The sequence below is a fragment of the Simochromis diagramma genome, unplaced genomic scaffold (genome assembly GCF_900408965.1).
Source record: "Simochromis diagramma unplaced genomic scaffold, fSimDia1.1 OVJJ01000685.1, whole genome shotgun sequence".
NCBI lineage: Eukaryota > Metazoa > Chordata > Actinopteri > Cichliformes > Cichlidae > Simochromis > Simochromis diagramma.
In genome coordinates, this window is record NW_024387477.1 from 2525357 (window position 1) to 2537877 (window position 12521).

At 42.1% G+C, this 12521-nt stretch overlaps 1 protein-coding gene across 1 annotated transcript; it reads right to left on the minus strand.

The window, feature by feature from the left end:
• Window positions 1–475: 475 nt before the first annotated feature.
• syvn1 (synovial apoptosis inhibitor 1, synoviolin) lies at window positions 476–12058 on the minus strand. The gene is made up of 16 exons (XM_040015259.1): window positions 11857–12058; window positions 11034–11179; window positions 10853–10945; window positions 10568–10720; window positions 10125–10173; window positions 9054–9157; window positions 8527–8653; window positions 8328–8427; window positions 6911–6976; window positions 6677–6793; window positions 6313–6482; window positions 5919–6071; window positions 5683–5829; window positions 1860–2043; window positions 1570–1682; window positions 476–1478 (listed from the first exon to the last, which is right to left on the minus strand). Exons 2-16 carry the CDS (start codon window positions 11163–11165, stop codon window positions 1282–1284), a joined length of 1905 nt encoding a protein of 634 aa, XP_039871193.1. The 5' UTR covers window positions 11166–11179; window positions 11857–12058; the 3' UTR covers window positions 476–1281.
• Between the last annotated feature and the right edge of the window lie 463 nt (window positions 12059–12521).

Sequence of the window (12521 nt, forward strand, 5' to 3'; positions counted from 1 at the left end):
CAAACATCATCATAGCTACATGCGGCTGTCTTCTTGTTTGATGGCAGATACTCCCTTCACCCTGGCCAAAAAGGCTAAAATGACCAAAGAAAAAGTGGAAAACAGTTAAACATGAGAGGTTTTTGGACAAAGTTTGATTTTTTTTTTCTCCATTGTTTAAGCACTGCTTCCAGCCAAGAGTGATGCCATATATGCCCCATAGCTGCAGAAAAGGCTAACATTGTTATCTTTTTACAAAAACCAGCTGAACATGAGAGGTTTTAGGACCAATTTTGTGTTCTCCATTCTTTAAGCACCGGTTCGAGCACCGTTTAAGCACCAGCACCGTTTCAAAAGTACCGGTTTGGCACCGGTATTGGATAAAACCTAAACGATACCCATCCCTAGTTCTGTCAATCTTTATTACTTAAGTGTAGCAAATGAGAGACGCTGGAATCAAATGCTAAAGGTGCTCACTCATAAAGACGTGATGTCATTTAGATCAGCATTAAGTTTTAATTAAACACCCCAATCTCTAGCTCAGAGGCAACAATGACGCACTTAAACAGAAACCCTGATGAGAGGTGCTCACACTCACTGAGCTTCACTGTAACAATCCCACCTCTATGACAACAGTTTGCAAACAACTTCTGTACCACTGCAATTTCAGTCAGTTTATTCTGCATTATGTACAGATCATCCTATTAAAACTTTATACAGTATGTACACATTCAAATAAATCAGTATGTTACAGTGTCTGCAGTGGTAACGTGTTGAGAATGCAGGAAACAGAAGAATGATGCATGTTAAATGAAAAGACAGCAGAGGAAGCTGATTGGTTTCATTTGATTTGAATTCACTGGATTGGTTGATGATCCATGTCCTCTGTAACACATCGATGAGGAGCGCGGGACCTAATGTCAGACGAATTAAAATAGGAAGTTCAAGCAAAGACGTCACTGACAGTAAAACTACCAAACACAAACCCAGCATGGCCTCTCCCACACTGATCAACCACAGCTTGGTTTGAAAGGACATTTCTTCTTCTGTCTCAGTAAGCTGACAAATGCCTGCAGTACAACTACTGCAGCAGTCCTTGATGATGCAAATCAAAACAAACAAAAAGCAGGTGCTATTGCTTTCTGACGCAGAAACAGTCCACAAGCATTTTCGGACAGTCCAGCTCGACACAGTTAGAAACCTGAACCTGTGGAAGAAAGCTAATGGAGAACCAAAGCAACTGAACACCAGCTCAGAGTTCCTGTTGGTCCAGAGTGATATGTCTGAGTCGGGACAAGTGGATCAGTTGTCTGGAGGAGGAGAGGGAGGCGATGACGACGATGATGGTGTTGTCTCTAGCTTACGAAGGCGGCGGCGTCTCAGCTCAGCAGCATTTGGCTCTCCATCCTCTCCGTCCTCCACTCCTTCGTCCATCTTCTCTTTTCTTTCAGTGGAGTCAGCGGACTGAGAGGAAAGCGTTGCTCCGTTCACCTGATCGGCTGGAAACAGAATTGTCATGGTTACTGAACTTCTCTCCACTGTTAAATCCCATGAAAAACAAGACTTGAAAGGCGATAACCAGTTACTTACAGACGGACGAGTCCCTGTCCGTGCTGGGACTCTCTGTGTTACTGTCAGCTGTGGAAGATGAGGCAGTGCGATTCGTCCCGCTGGCTTCTCCAGTGCTGCCAGCCCGAGGAGGACTGGAGAAATCGGCAGAGGCACAAACGGTCAAACAAGCAATAAGCTCAAAATTCTATGTAGGAAACAGCATAGAGGACCAAACCTGGCACATCACTGTATCTCTTGAAGCACTGAACTGAGTTAAATAGTTACAGATTCCTCATATCTAATCAAAAGTAAGAGAATCTATCCATTACGTGAGTGTTGCGACGGTGCTGAGGTAGTGGTGGATGTTGAGCATGGCAGCGTCTAGCAAGGTGTGGATGTTTTGAAGACACTGGAGTCGGGCCTCAAGGCCCCGCCGACCCTCTGCCTCCAGCTCCCTCAGCTCCTCTTCTGACAGACGGGACAAGGAGGGAGGGGGAGGAGGCATCGAGGACACTATAGGAGAGAAGACAAAATAAACTGAACTGTAACAGCACTGACACGCTAACAAACACGCTTAACCAAGAGCTGCCAGAGCTTTGGGACACATTTGCAGACACTCAGTTAAATTCAAGATGTTCCTACAGCCGTCGTGGCCAAAACGTTTGAGAATGACACAAATATTGGTTTTCACAAGACCTCTACAATTCACCCTGGCATGCTGTCATTCTTTCATAATCAGTGCTTGGAGTTTATCACAATTTTTGTTGTGTTTGTCCACCCACCTCTTGAGGACTGACGACAAGTTCTCAATTGGATTGATTGATTGAATCTTTATTTTGAACATGTTGAAAAAGTACAACAAAATAGAATTAAAAGAGACAAATGAACAAAGCAAAACAAAAGGAAAACGAGCAACCACAACTCCAAATAACGTTCATGTTCAAAAAGGAGCAGGAAGAAGCATAAGCTTATTTAATCCCACCCCTTTTCCACTATCTAGTATCAATAGACTACAGAAATACCTCCTTGCAATTACATTATATGTAATTTCTCTTTTTTTTTTTTTTTTTTTTTAAAATATAGAAACATATATGTTTCTATCTATCCATACATACGTATATACACACACATATACACATTTTCAATAACCCCATTAACACCTCAAGGATACACAACCTACAAATATATATACACACACATACATTCTAGTAAATTATCAATTACAGTTGTCATACTTTCTACCACCTTGTAGTTTAGGTTTTTATCCACATACACAGCTACTCCCCCTCCACTCTTGTTCCTTCTATTTACAAAATTCACTTCATATCCCTCCAGTCCAAAGTCCATTCCTTTCTCCGCATTGATCCATGTTTCAGAAATGGCAATAATTCCAAATGGATTTGTCAACTCATTTAGATATTCCTTTATATTGTTGAAGTTGGCATACAGACTTCTGCTATTAAAATGGATTATTGATAATTTATTTTCCGTGTTGATGGTGTGCTTAAACTGTTCATCAGTAAAGTAGCAGCAGTTACTGCTAATGTTGTAGAAGAAATTATTTTCCGGGTCTATATCCTTTTCGAAGTCTAGAACATTATGGTCTGTGTATCGAAATGTTCTCAGTTCCAGATTATCATAAAGAGAATTCCAATGAGTTATATTGATATTGTTGCCGGATGCAGATGAAGTTCTTTTGGACTGTGCCATGTGTTGTGTTGTGTGTCACGTCACATGTGTATTCATACCTCCAGAGTAATTTGACCTCAGTATTTGTCCAGCTCCTCCATATTTCTGATGACCAACACTTTGGCTTGTTCCGGTGTTCCATTGAGTTTAATGAATACTTTGCAGTTGGTGGTCCATGTATTTTGAATTTTTCCCTGTTTCTTCAAGTAACGTGCTTTCCTGGCAATGTCTGCATTTCTTTTTATCAGATGTTCATTCATGAAGACACCGGATCCTTTCAGTTTCTTTCCTTGTTTTAACAGTGCTGTTTTGTGTTTTCTGTTTGCAAATCTCACAATGATGGCTGGTTTGTCACTGTCATTTTTTCGGGGTAGAGGGTGGCAAGCCTCAATGTTGTTATAATCCACTTCCACACCTTTGGACCGTAGAAAGGTAACCACTTGATGCTCCGTGGAGTTGACATCTTCCTCTCCTGGCCCACCTACATTGTCAGTGGCGACCGCCTGGGCATATGACCGGGGTTTGATGCGAAGCCCCGTGATGATAACATCGTTCATCCGGGTGTACTGCTCCAAATCCGCCACTCTGTTCTCCAGGTACGCCAGCCGCCGATCCTTCTCGGCGTTCTGGATGCGGAGAGCCTTAACTCCCTCGACCAGGTCCAGGATGGCTTTCTGCTGCAGTTTGACAGTAGAAATCTCCTCTGTCATAAACTCCAGCGACTTCTTAATATTGTCACCTTCCTCGGCTGACAGAACTTTTTTCGGGCCCATGCTGAGAGACGCTCTTGTAGCGTTGCCGTGACGACCGGCTAGCTAGTTGATGCTAGCGTCCTTCCTCTCTCTCACCGCTACGGTTCAAAAACATCAACTTCTGAGTTTTCGAGAGGTCGCAAATGACGAGCCACCACTTCTGGACGGTTTCCCACACACGCTCTCAAAGATTAATATCCCAGAGAGATGCCGTTTTCAGGAGATATGTTAAGTTTGCCAACGTTTCTGCTCAGAGAACCTGTTGCTGACAGCTCGGTGTGTGGATTAAGGCCTGGGAGCCACTTAGTTATTACTTTGGCCTTATGACGCATTGAGCCCACTTCCTTGGGTGAGAAGCAGCCCCACAGATGAATTGTCTCAGGATGCTTTACTGTTGGCATGAGACCGTAAAGCGGACAATCCTTTTTCCAGATGCCCCAAACAATCAGAAAGGGGCTTCATCAGAGAAAATGACTTTACCCCAGTCTTCAGCAGTCGACTCGCTGTACTTTTTGCAGAATATCAGTTTGTCCCTGATGATTATTTTGGAGAAAAGTGGCTTCTTTGATGCCATCCTCCAAGTCTTTGCCTCACTGTGTGTGCAGATGCACTCACACCTGTCTGCTGCCATTCCTGAGCAAGCTCAGCACTGGTGGCACCACCGATCCTGCAGCTGGATCATCTTTAGGAGACGTCCTGGCACTTGCTGGACTTTCTTGGGCACCCTGAAGTATTCATGGTTGATTTAGGTGCGATCATAGTAGCAACAGCATCCTTGCCTGTGAAGCCCTTTTTATGCAACACAATGATGGCTGCATGAGTTTCCTTGCAGGTAACCACGGTTAATAGGAAGAACAAAGATTTCAAGCATCATGCTGCTTTAACACATCCAGTCTGCTATTCTGACTCAGTCATCATGACACAAAGATCTCCAGCCTTGTGTTCACCAACATTCTCACCTGAGTTAACAAGAAGATTATTGAAATGATCTCAGCAGGTCCTTTTATGGCAGTGATGAAATGCAGTGGAAACTGTTTTTTTTGGGATTAAGTTCATTTTCAAGGCAAAGGACTTTGCCCTTCATCTGATTACTCTTCATAACATACATACATACAGTATATGCAAATTGCCATCATAAAAACTGAAGCAGCAAACTTTGTGAAAACTAATATTTGTGTCATTCTCAGAACTGTAAGTATGGCGATGTATCCAGTTTGCATCATTTATTTACCCTTTAGCTTGAATAAAATGGTAAATGGCCTGTACTTGTATATCGCTTTTACTAGTCCCTAAGGACCCCAAAGCGCTTTACACATCCAGTCACCCACCCATTCACACACTGGTGCTGGCAAGCTACATTGTAGCCACAGCCACCCTGGGGCGCACTGACAGAGGTGCCCCAGAAGTTAAGAATGCTCATGAAAACTGATGCTTTACACAAAACTGCCACAATCCAAATACATGTTTGAAAAGACAAAACAGTCAGGCTATGAGAGGTCTGACAGGACCGAGACACCTTGGTGTGACAAATGAACCAACCTACCCAAGGTTTAGATCATAAGGAACAGAAAAGATGCATTTGTGCAGAAAAAAAGTCACTCATACAGATATTATCATCGCCAGTATCCTTGAACAGCAGCCTGCTCAGGCAAAAACTCTAAATGTGAATTTAAGGATAGACCACAATATTTGGAAAACTGCTAACACTTACCAAAGGGAGGAGGTGGTGGCATGGGGAGCCATGGTGCAGCAGGGAAGGGAGGAGGGGGGAAAGAGAATGGGAAGCCTGGCACTGCTGATCCTGGAGCTGCTGCCGTAGCAGCAGAATCTGCAGTAGATGTTGTGGGCTGGGTGGTGCCTGAAGGGAAAAACAAAAGCAACAAAAGCCCAATCACTCAGAGGTGTCTCTTTCATTTTACATTCAGGAGCTACAGGAGGTATCCTTACTAGCTGTCTGAGTGGACTCTGTGCTGCTTTGTGGAGCATCAGTAGCACCTGGAGCTGGAGGTACAGCTGCTCCAGCAGGAGGAGGCACTGCAGGGAAGGGACCCCAGAAGGGGAAGATGCCGGGAGGAAACCCTGGTAACATGCCTAGAGCCACTGGAGAAAATACAAGGACAAAAGAACACAGTTAAATTCTCACATAGTGGAATATTCCTATTGCATAAGCTGCTTTAAAACCACGTTCCCACTTCAGTTTACTTTTATCCAATGGCTGCTTTCAAGCTGGGAGAACCCACATTACTGATGCTCTGCAGTATAATGTGGATGACCTTCATGTACCACTGAAAGCAACACAAACACGGGGGTTGCGATCACCTGGTCTTGTTTTTACTCTCACCATTTGGTGGTTGGCCTGCGGGGGCGTTGGCAGGGGCGTTGGCAGGGGCTGCCGGGGCTGGAGGCGGAGCTTGGGCTGGAGCCGGAGTCTGGTTGTTATTCGTAGCACGGAGTACGTCCATGCGGCAGGTGGGACAGGTCTGCTGTCTCTGGAACCAAGAGCGCAGGCAGCTGGAAGGAGGACAGGACAAAAAACACAAACCTTTCAAACACAAAGTCATGTTCAGTCTGCCACACTCACTCCTTTTCTGTTTAAATGCAGGTCCTGTGTTTAATGCTGACCACCTCTGACATGGAACTGTTTGTTTTTCTTTGCAGGCTACAATCTTTCCTTGTCGATTCAGACCTTTTACCACAGAACTTACCTGGAGTGAAAAATGTGATTACAAGGCAATTTCTTGGCTCCAGTCACCATTTCTTCTCGACAGATGATGCAGACGTTGTCTGAGGCCTGCAGATCTTCAGGAGTAGCGTCGGGGTATCTGATCACAGACAGAAGAGAGAGGCGGAAGTGAACAACGCTTCTGGCCAGAGGACACATTAGTCACTCCATTATTCTGGGCCTTGATTTCACATCTACAAACCAGACGTGTACATACAGCGTATTCATGTTGCGGATGGCTCTCCGGGACATCACAGCATCTGTTACAGCTTTTTTGAACTGCCTGCAAGATACAAGAAAAGAGAAGCAATAATCACAACATATTCAGTGGTATACAAAAGAGTCTCATTATGAAAAATGTCATTTTAATTAAGGACAAAGCACTCAAGTCTCCTCTATTAGTTAACTTACTTATCTAGTTAGTTACTAGTTATCTAATTGGTTTTGATAAAGATTTTAAAGTAACTGCTATTGTTGGACTCTACTTGGACAGCTTTGCATGATTCACAGTCTATATATCTATCTTATACTGGGCTTTGGTGCTGCCCCTCATTTCCAAACGGTGGAGGCAGATGCTTCTCCCTGACTCTGGTTTTTCCCGAGGTTTCTTCTTGTTAAAAGGGAGTTTTTCATTCCCACTGTCACTGAGTGCTTGCTCAAAGGGGGTCATTTGATTGTTGGGGTTTTCTCTGTATTACTGTAGGGCCTTTACTTTGCAATATAAAGCATCTTGAGGCAACTGCTGTTGTGATTTGATGCGTTATTGAACTGAAATGAATAAAGCTCCCATCCTTTCACAGCAGCTTTCTTCTCAACTGCCCCTCACAGACAGGACTTTAGAACAGCAGGTGGGTGGGGCTGCTGTGAACACACCCTCTACCCTGATCTGGACACTAAATGACAACGACACAAGGGAAGGAAAAAAGCCTTTTTGCTCTAAATGACTCCAGAATCAAAACCATATTTAACAAATTAGAATGTTATACAAATACGACATAAAATAAAAGCATCATGGGTCCTTTTAAATAAGCATTTTTTTCTTTTCTCAGCAATCATCTTTGTTGAACACTAAGGAGAAATTACACTTTGTCTCCACTCTAATAATTATTAGCACTGTAGGCAAATGTGCCGAACAGATATACATCTGGCTTTATTTCATTCATTCAAAAGGCTGAAATTAACGGTGACGACAGTCCTCGCAGTCCTATTTTTACAAAGATAACAGGACTAATGAAGCTCAAGCAGGAATTCTGATCACTGTCATGATAATTTTGCTTTCTAGTTTCTCTTTCTCCACATTTCCACTGCCTCTCTGGTGTTGCTCTTTTCTCCGGTAGCACAAAAACTTTAATGTTTTCCAATGAATTTAAACATAATGGGAGCTTTGAAGCCTAAGCTTCTTGCTCAGGGACACTTGCTGACACAGTCGTCCTTATTTGAAATTTTGGGCATGTTTAAAACAAATTTTGTCTAACATAAAAGTATATTTTCTGTATTTCAATAACTGTGTCTCATGGGTTTTAAATGACTAAATGAAAATCCTCAAACTGAACTGTGTATAAAGCCCAACACCACAGACCAATGGTAAAAACATCATGAAGATTTTGATCATAAGTAGTAAAGGAATCGCTCACCTCATAGCCAAATACATGGGCCGAATGGCAAACAGAGGGAAGGTGTGCACCTTTATCATGATGGTCATGAAGGCAATGTACAGGAACACTTTGACCACACCTGGAATAAAGATGTCAGATAACATTTAAGAACACCTGCCACCACAATCCCAGAACAATTTCAGCATTTCATACTTTGAACCCCAACTGAATACAGCACCTGTGAAGAGGTCGGTGTAAAGCATATAGACAGCCTTGTTATCCCAGGGGTTCTCACTCTGCAGGTCAATAGTATGCAGAAGATACTTGATAAAGGTTGTCAGGACCATGGTCAGCAGGATGGCATACTGAGAAGAACAAATGCAAACATTTGTTTTGGTTGTTATGTGCACGTATCAACCGATGAGATCCATCATTTCCCCACATGGGCCAGCAGAAGGAAAGAGTGAGAGGTTCACAGCAACTGGTTCAAATCTAAAGAGCAGACGCATTTCACAGCAACCATTATGACACAGAGCAAAAACACTAATCCCATTTATTAAAGCGCTGATCCTTAATTGAACAGAATGTTTTTAATGTCAGTATAATACCCTGTGTTTACCTACTATTTCATATCAAAAATGGCTGCTGTGATTGTGAGATATATATATATATATAAAAATGAGATTCAAACAGCCAAAGACGTGTCAAGCTAGCTTATTGTTTGCATGTTCAACAGTTTCAATTCAGCTTCAGCTCACGACAAACCTCAAATCCAAACACAAGCTGGACCGAAGCGCCTCGGGTAATGATGCTGTGACAGGCATGGTTGACGAACAGGAAGTCCATGACACCCAGCAGTCCCATGAGAGCTGCAGAAAGTAAAGGAGCACATATCAGTATTTTTCTAACCAGTTTCTCAGCTCGAAGTTTGCATGCAGACGGTTGGAAGTCTAAACAAAAATGATGTTGCAAAACTTGAATATGTGTTGGATTTGATTAAGGAAACCTATCACGCTGACAGAGCCACAAACTGTCCGCTGTTCACTTACAACAGTTTGTAAATACAAATAAGTCATTAGCTTATACATTATCCCTTATTCCTAAAGAATTTCACTTTGCAATGATGCCACCTGCAGTTAAATCCACTTATTAATATCAAGGCATCCTATTACAACACCAAGACTAAGGCAGACTGCATGGCTTAAAGAGGTGGTCAGAGTAAATAAAAGTTTTTTGAGGCAAAAGCTCAGATACTAGAGGCTGATGAAAATTAATTCATTCAATTAGACAGTTTTTCCCCTGCTCTTGACTCTGCATGATGTCACAGAGAGCAGAAATCCCTACAGTCATCTGAGGCACAAAACTCTGGTTAACTGTGGCTGTAACACACAGCAACTCTAACCAGCCAATAAGAAAGCTGAATTAGGGATGAGGGGAAAGGAGCTAAACAGTTCATTTGAGCACTAAAGCATCATGAAGGTCAGTATATGATCAATTTTCTTTATGTTATACTTTAATATAATCTGAGACTAAATACATAGAGGTGGAAACGAACACAGCAGGTTTTTTGTAACAGACCAGCTTCCCTTGCAGTGTTCAGGAAACTGCTGTGGCTTGTTACTGTTATCCACTGTAATGTTCAGGCCTTACAAATAAACCAGAGCAGGTGGCCTGTAGTGCAAGTAGAAAAATTTGCATATAGTTTCACTTAGCTAAAGATTTATGACTTCAATTGGTGGAAGAGAGAGTTGCCCAAAAGGAGAAATGAAAGACAAAAAGAAAGCCGGCACAGAAGTGAGGTATGAATGATACTCCACTGTGCTGATGTCTACTTACATAAAACCCTCATGTGAAAAACCCATGATATGTTGGGACTCCGCTCCATCTGACAGAAAAAGGATTGAAAAGACCCGTTAGCATATGCAAAGCTAAATACACTCAAATTCTACATAAGATTCAGAGTATCGTATAAATCTGTATGCTTTACATTCTGCAAGTTACAGGTCTTTTTGAAATGGCAGTTTTAATATAGTTACAAGTCATCTAATTTACAACATGCTAAAGGCTCTTTATGTTTAATTTCTAATAAAATCATCAGTTATAAAATCTCCAATAACAATGACATCAATGTTCCACACCCTTAACCACACACCATCTGTTCCACCCGGTGTCCCACACTTCCTTTCTACCTTTGAGCAATGTCCTGTACACAGATGCAGTGGAGTGTGTTTTATGTGCATTGTGTGAGACAAGGAAGCGCTTTCTCATTCATCACTCACAAAGTCCACCCGATCCTCAGCCAGCCAGTGAAAGCACTTAAGGAACAGGAGGAGGGTAAAGAGGGCGACGAAGCGAGGAGAGAAATCATCCCTGAACACAGTGAAAGCCAGGCACGTCTCGGTCACAGCGTACCACGAGCGTTCGATGAGATGCTGGGGGTAGCCAGGAAAGAATGTTCAAATGCATATGAACAAAAGAGTCTCAGCAGTATTATAAAGACCGTGCAATAAATTCTAAATTAAATACGTCACGATGAATCAACTGAACATAAAAGATATCTCTACCTCCATTTCTGCAGCTCTCAACTGACCAAAAAAGACCTTCCTCATAAACTTTCCCAGCAGAAACACCAGCACAAATGCCTGGATGTACAACACCTGATACCAGGAGAGAGAGGAAAATTTAAAGAATTTACAGAAAAAACAAAACAAAACATGGAACATTTGACTTCATTTCCAATCTTACCGCCATGCTGGGACTGCTCTTGGTGAGGTAAACTACAGTCGGGTAAAACTGGTGTTTGAGTAAATAAGCATGTGCCACAACGGCCCCAGTCAACGCCAGACTGGTGACAGTCACTAAGGCTGCTCGCACCATTTTGGCCTTGGATGCTGTGGAGGGAAAACAGATGGAGAAGGAATGGAAGAACAGGTTAATGCTTGTGAAAGTTGACAAATACACTAAAGCAGAACGCAAATAAAAGTGATATGCTTGGGGGGGGGGGCGTCTTTATGCCATGTTCGTTTTACTTAGATAACGACTTTTAAAATAAAATGTATTAGGTAGACTTTATGAGGGTATATGGTCAAAAGGTTTTGGCACTCATAGTGAAATATAGTTGTGCTGTTAAACAAAAAAAATACAGAAACGTTTTATATTTAAACATCAATGATGCTTCCTTTTGAAGTTTTGAAGCTGACCACTACAATTATCAGGAATAACTTATAGTTAAGCTAATTAAACAACAGCTACACTCCCTCTTCAGAAAAATCAAACAAAACCACGTATACAGATGCTAAGTAGCTTACTGTTTTTAAAGCTAATGGGCCAATGAAGTCTGAAAGCCGACTGACCTGCCAGGTTTTCAAGAAATATTAAATGCTAAAACCACAAATATAAAGAAGCTACACATTATCCAAATACCCGAAGATACGATTGTCTGGGTTAATAATGTTATCTGCTCCACAGACTAACTGTCAAACAGTTAACTGTGTTAGTTAACCAGTTTTAGCTAGCGTTAGCCTGCTAGCTGCTACCGTTGCAGCTGTCACTACTCTGCGGGACTCACCTACTCGATGTCTGTGGTAGACTTTCTCCTTAGTACCTTTGTCGGATGTATCCCTGCCTACTTGAACTGTATATTATCAGCAACTACTCCATTTCAGCTCTTTCACAACACCCTCCCTGTAATATTTATTATCCTCACCCCTTTCTGCCTGTATACGTGTTTATCTTTGGCTTGCTCACTAGAAGCCACCTCACATCCGGTTGGTAAAATTATTTTGACGCAAGACCAAATTTGTGTGTCTCACGACATGCTTGTGTTCTTATGTCCGGTAATCGCTATAAAAAGCAGATAGAGGGACGCTTAATTTACAGTATTTAGTCACGACTTAATATTAGTGTTTGACCCCTATATCGCGTAACAGTGTTTGTAGGTGCGGTTTGTTTCACTCTACTGTATTGTTAAGCGACGCACCTTTTAGGATATTTACGGTAAATAGAAACGTGGACCAATAGGAAGTTGACTGGCTGCTGCGTCATTGGTTAACGCTTCAGGTCTGGCGGTGAAAAACTGTAAAAAGGGCAACTTGCTATTCTGTAACCTCCTGTACTCATTGTTATATCTATTTTTTATTTAAAAGCTCAGGTGGACACGTATACACACACACACACACATATATATATATATATATATATACACACACATATAGGTGAAAAATATTTGTGCTA

What these genes read in the sequence shown, in the direction of transcription:
- syvn1 (XM_040015259.1), bottom strand. Translation starts at nt 11,165, where the DNA reads ATGGTGCGAGCAGCCTTAGTGACTGTCACCAGTCTGGCGTTGACTGGG. An exon ending in AGAGCAGTCCCAGCATGGCG is followed by an intron (nt 10,946 to 11,033) that starts GTAAGATTGGAA and finishes TCCTGGTATCAG; the next exon opens with GTGTTGTACATCCAGGCATT. An exon ending in ATCCGCAACATGAATACGCT is followed by an intron (nt 6,794 to 6,910) that starts GTATGTACACGT and finishes GTCTGTGATCAG; the next exon opens with ATACCCCGACGCTACTCCTG.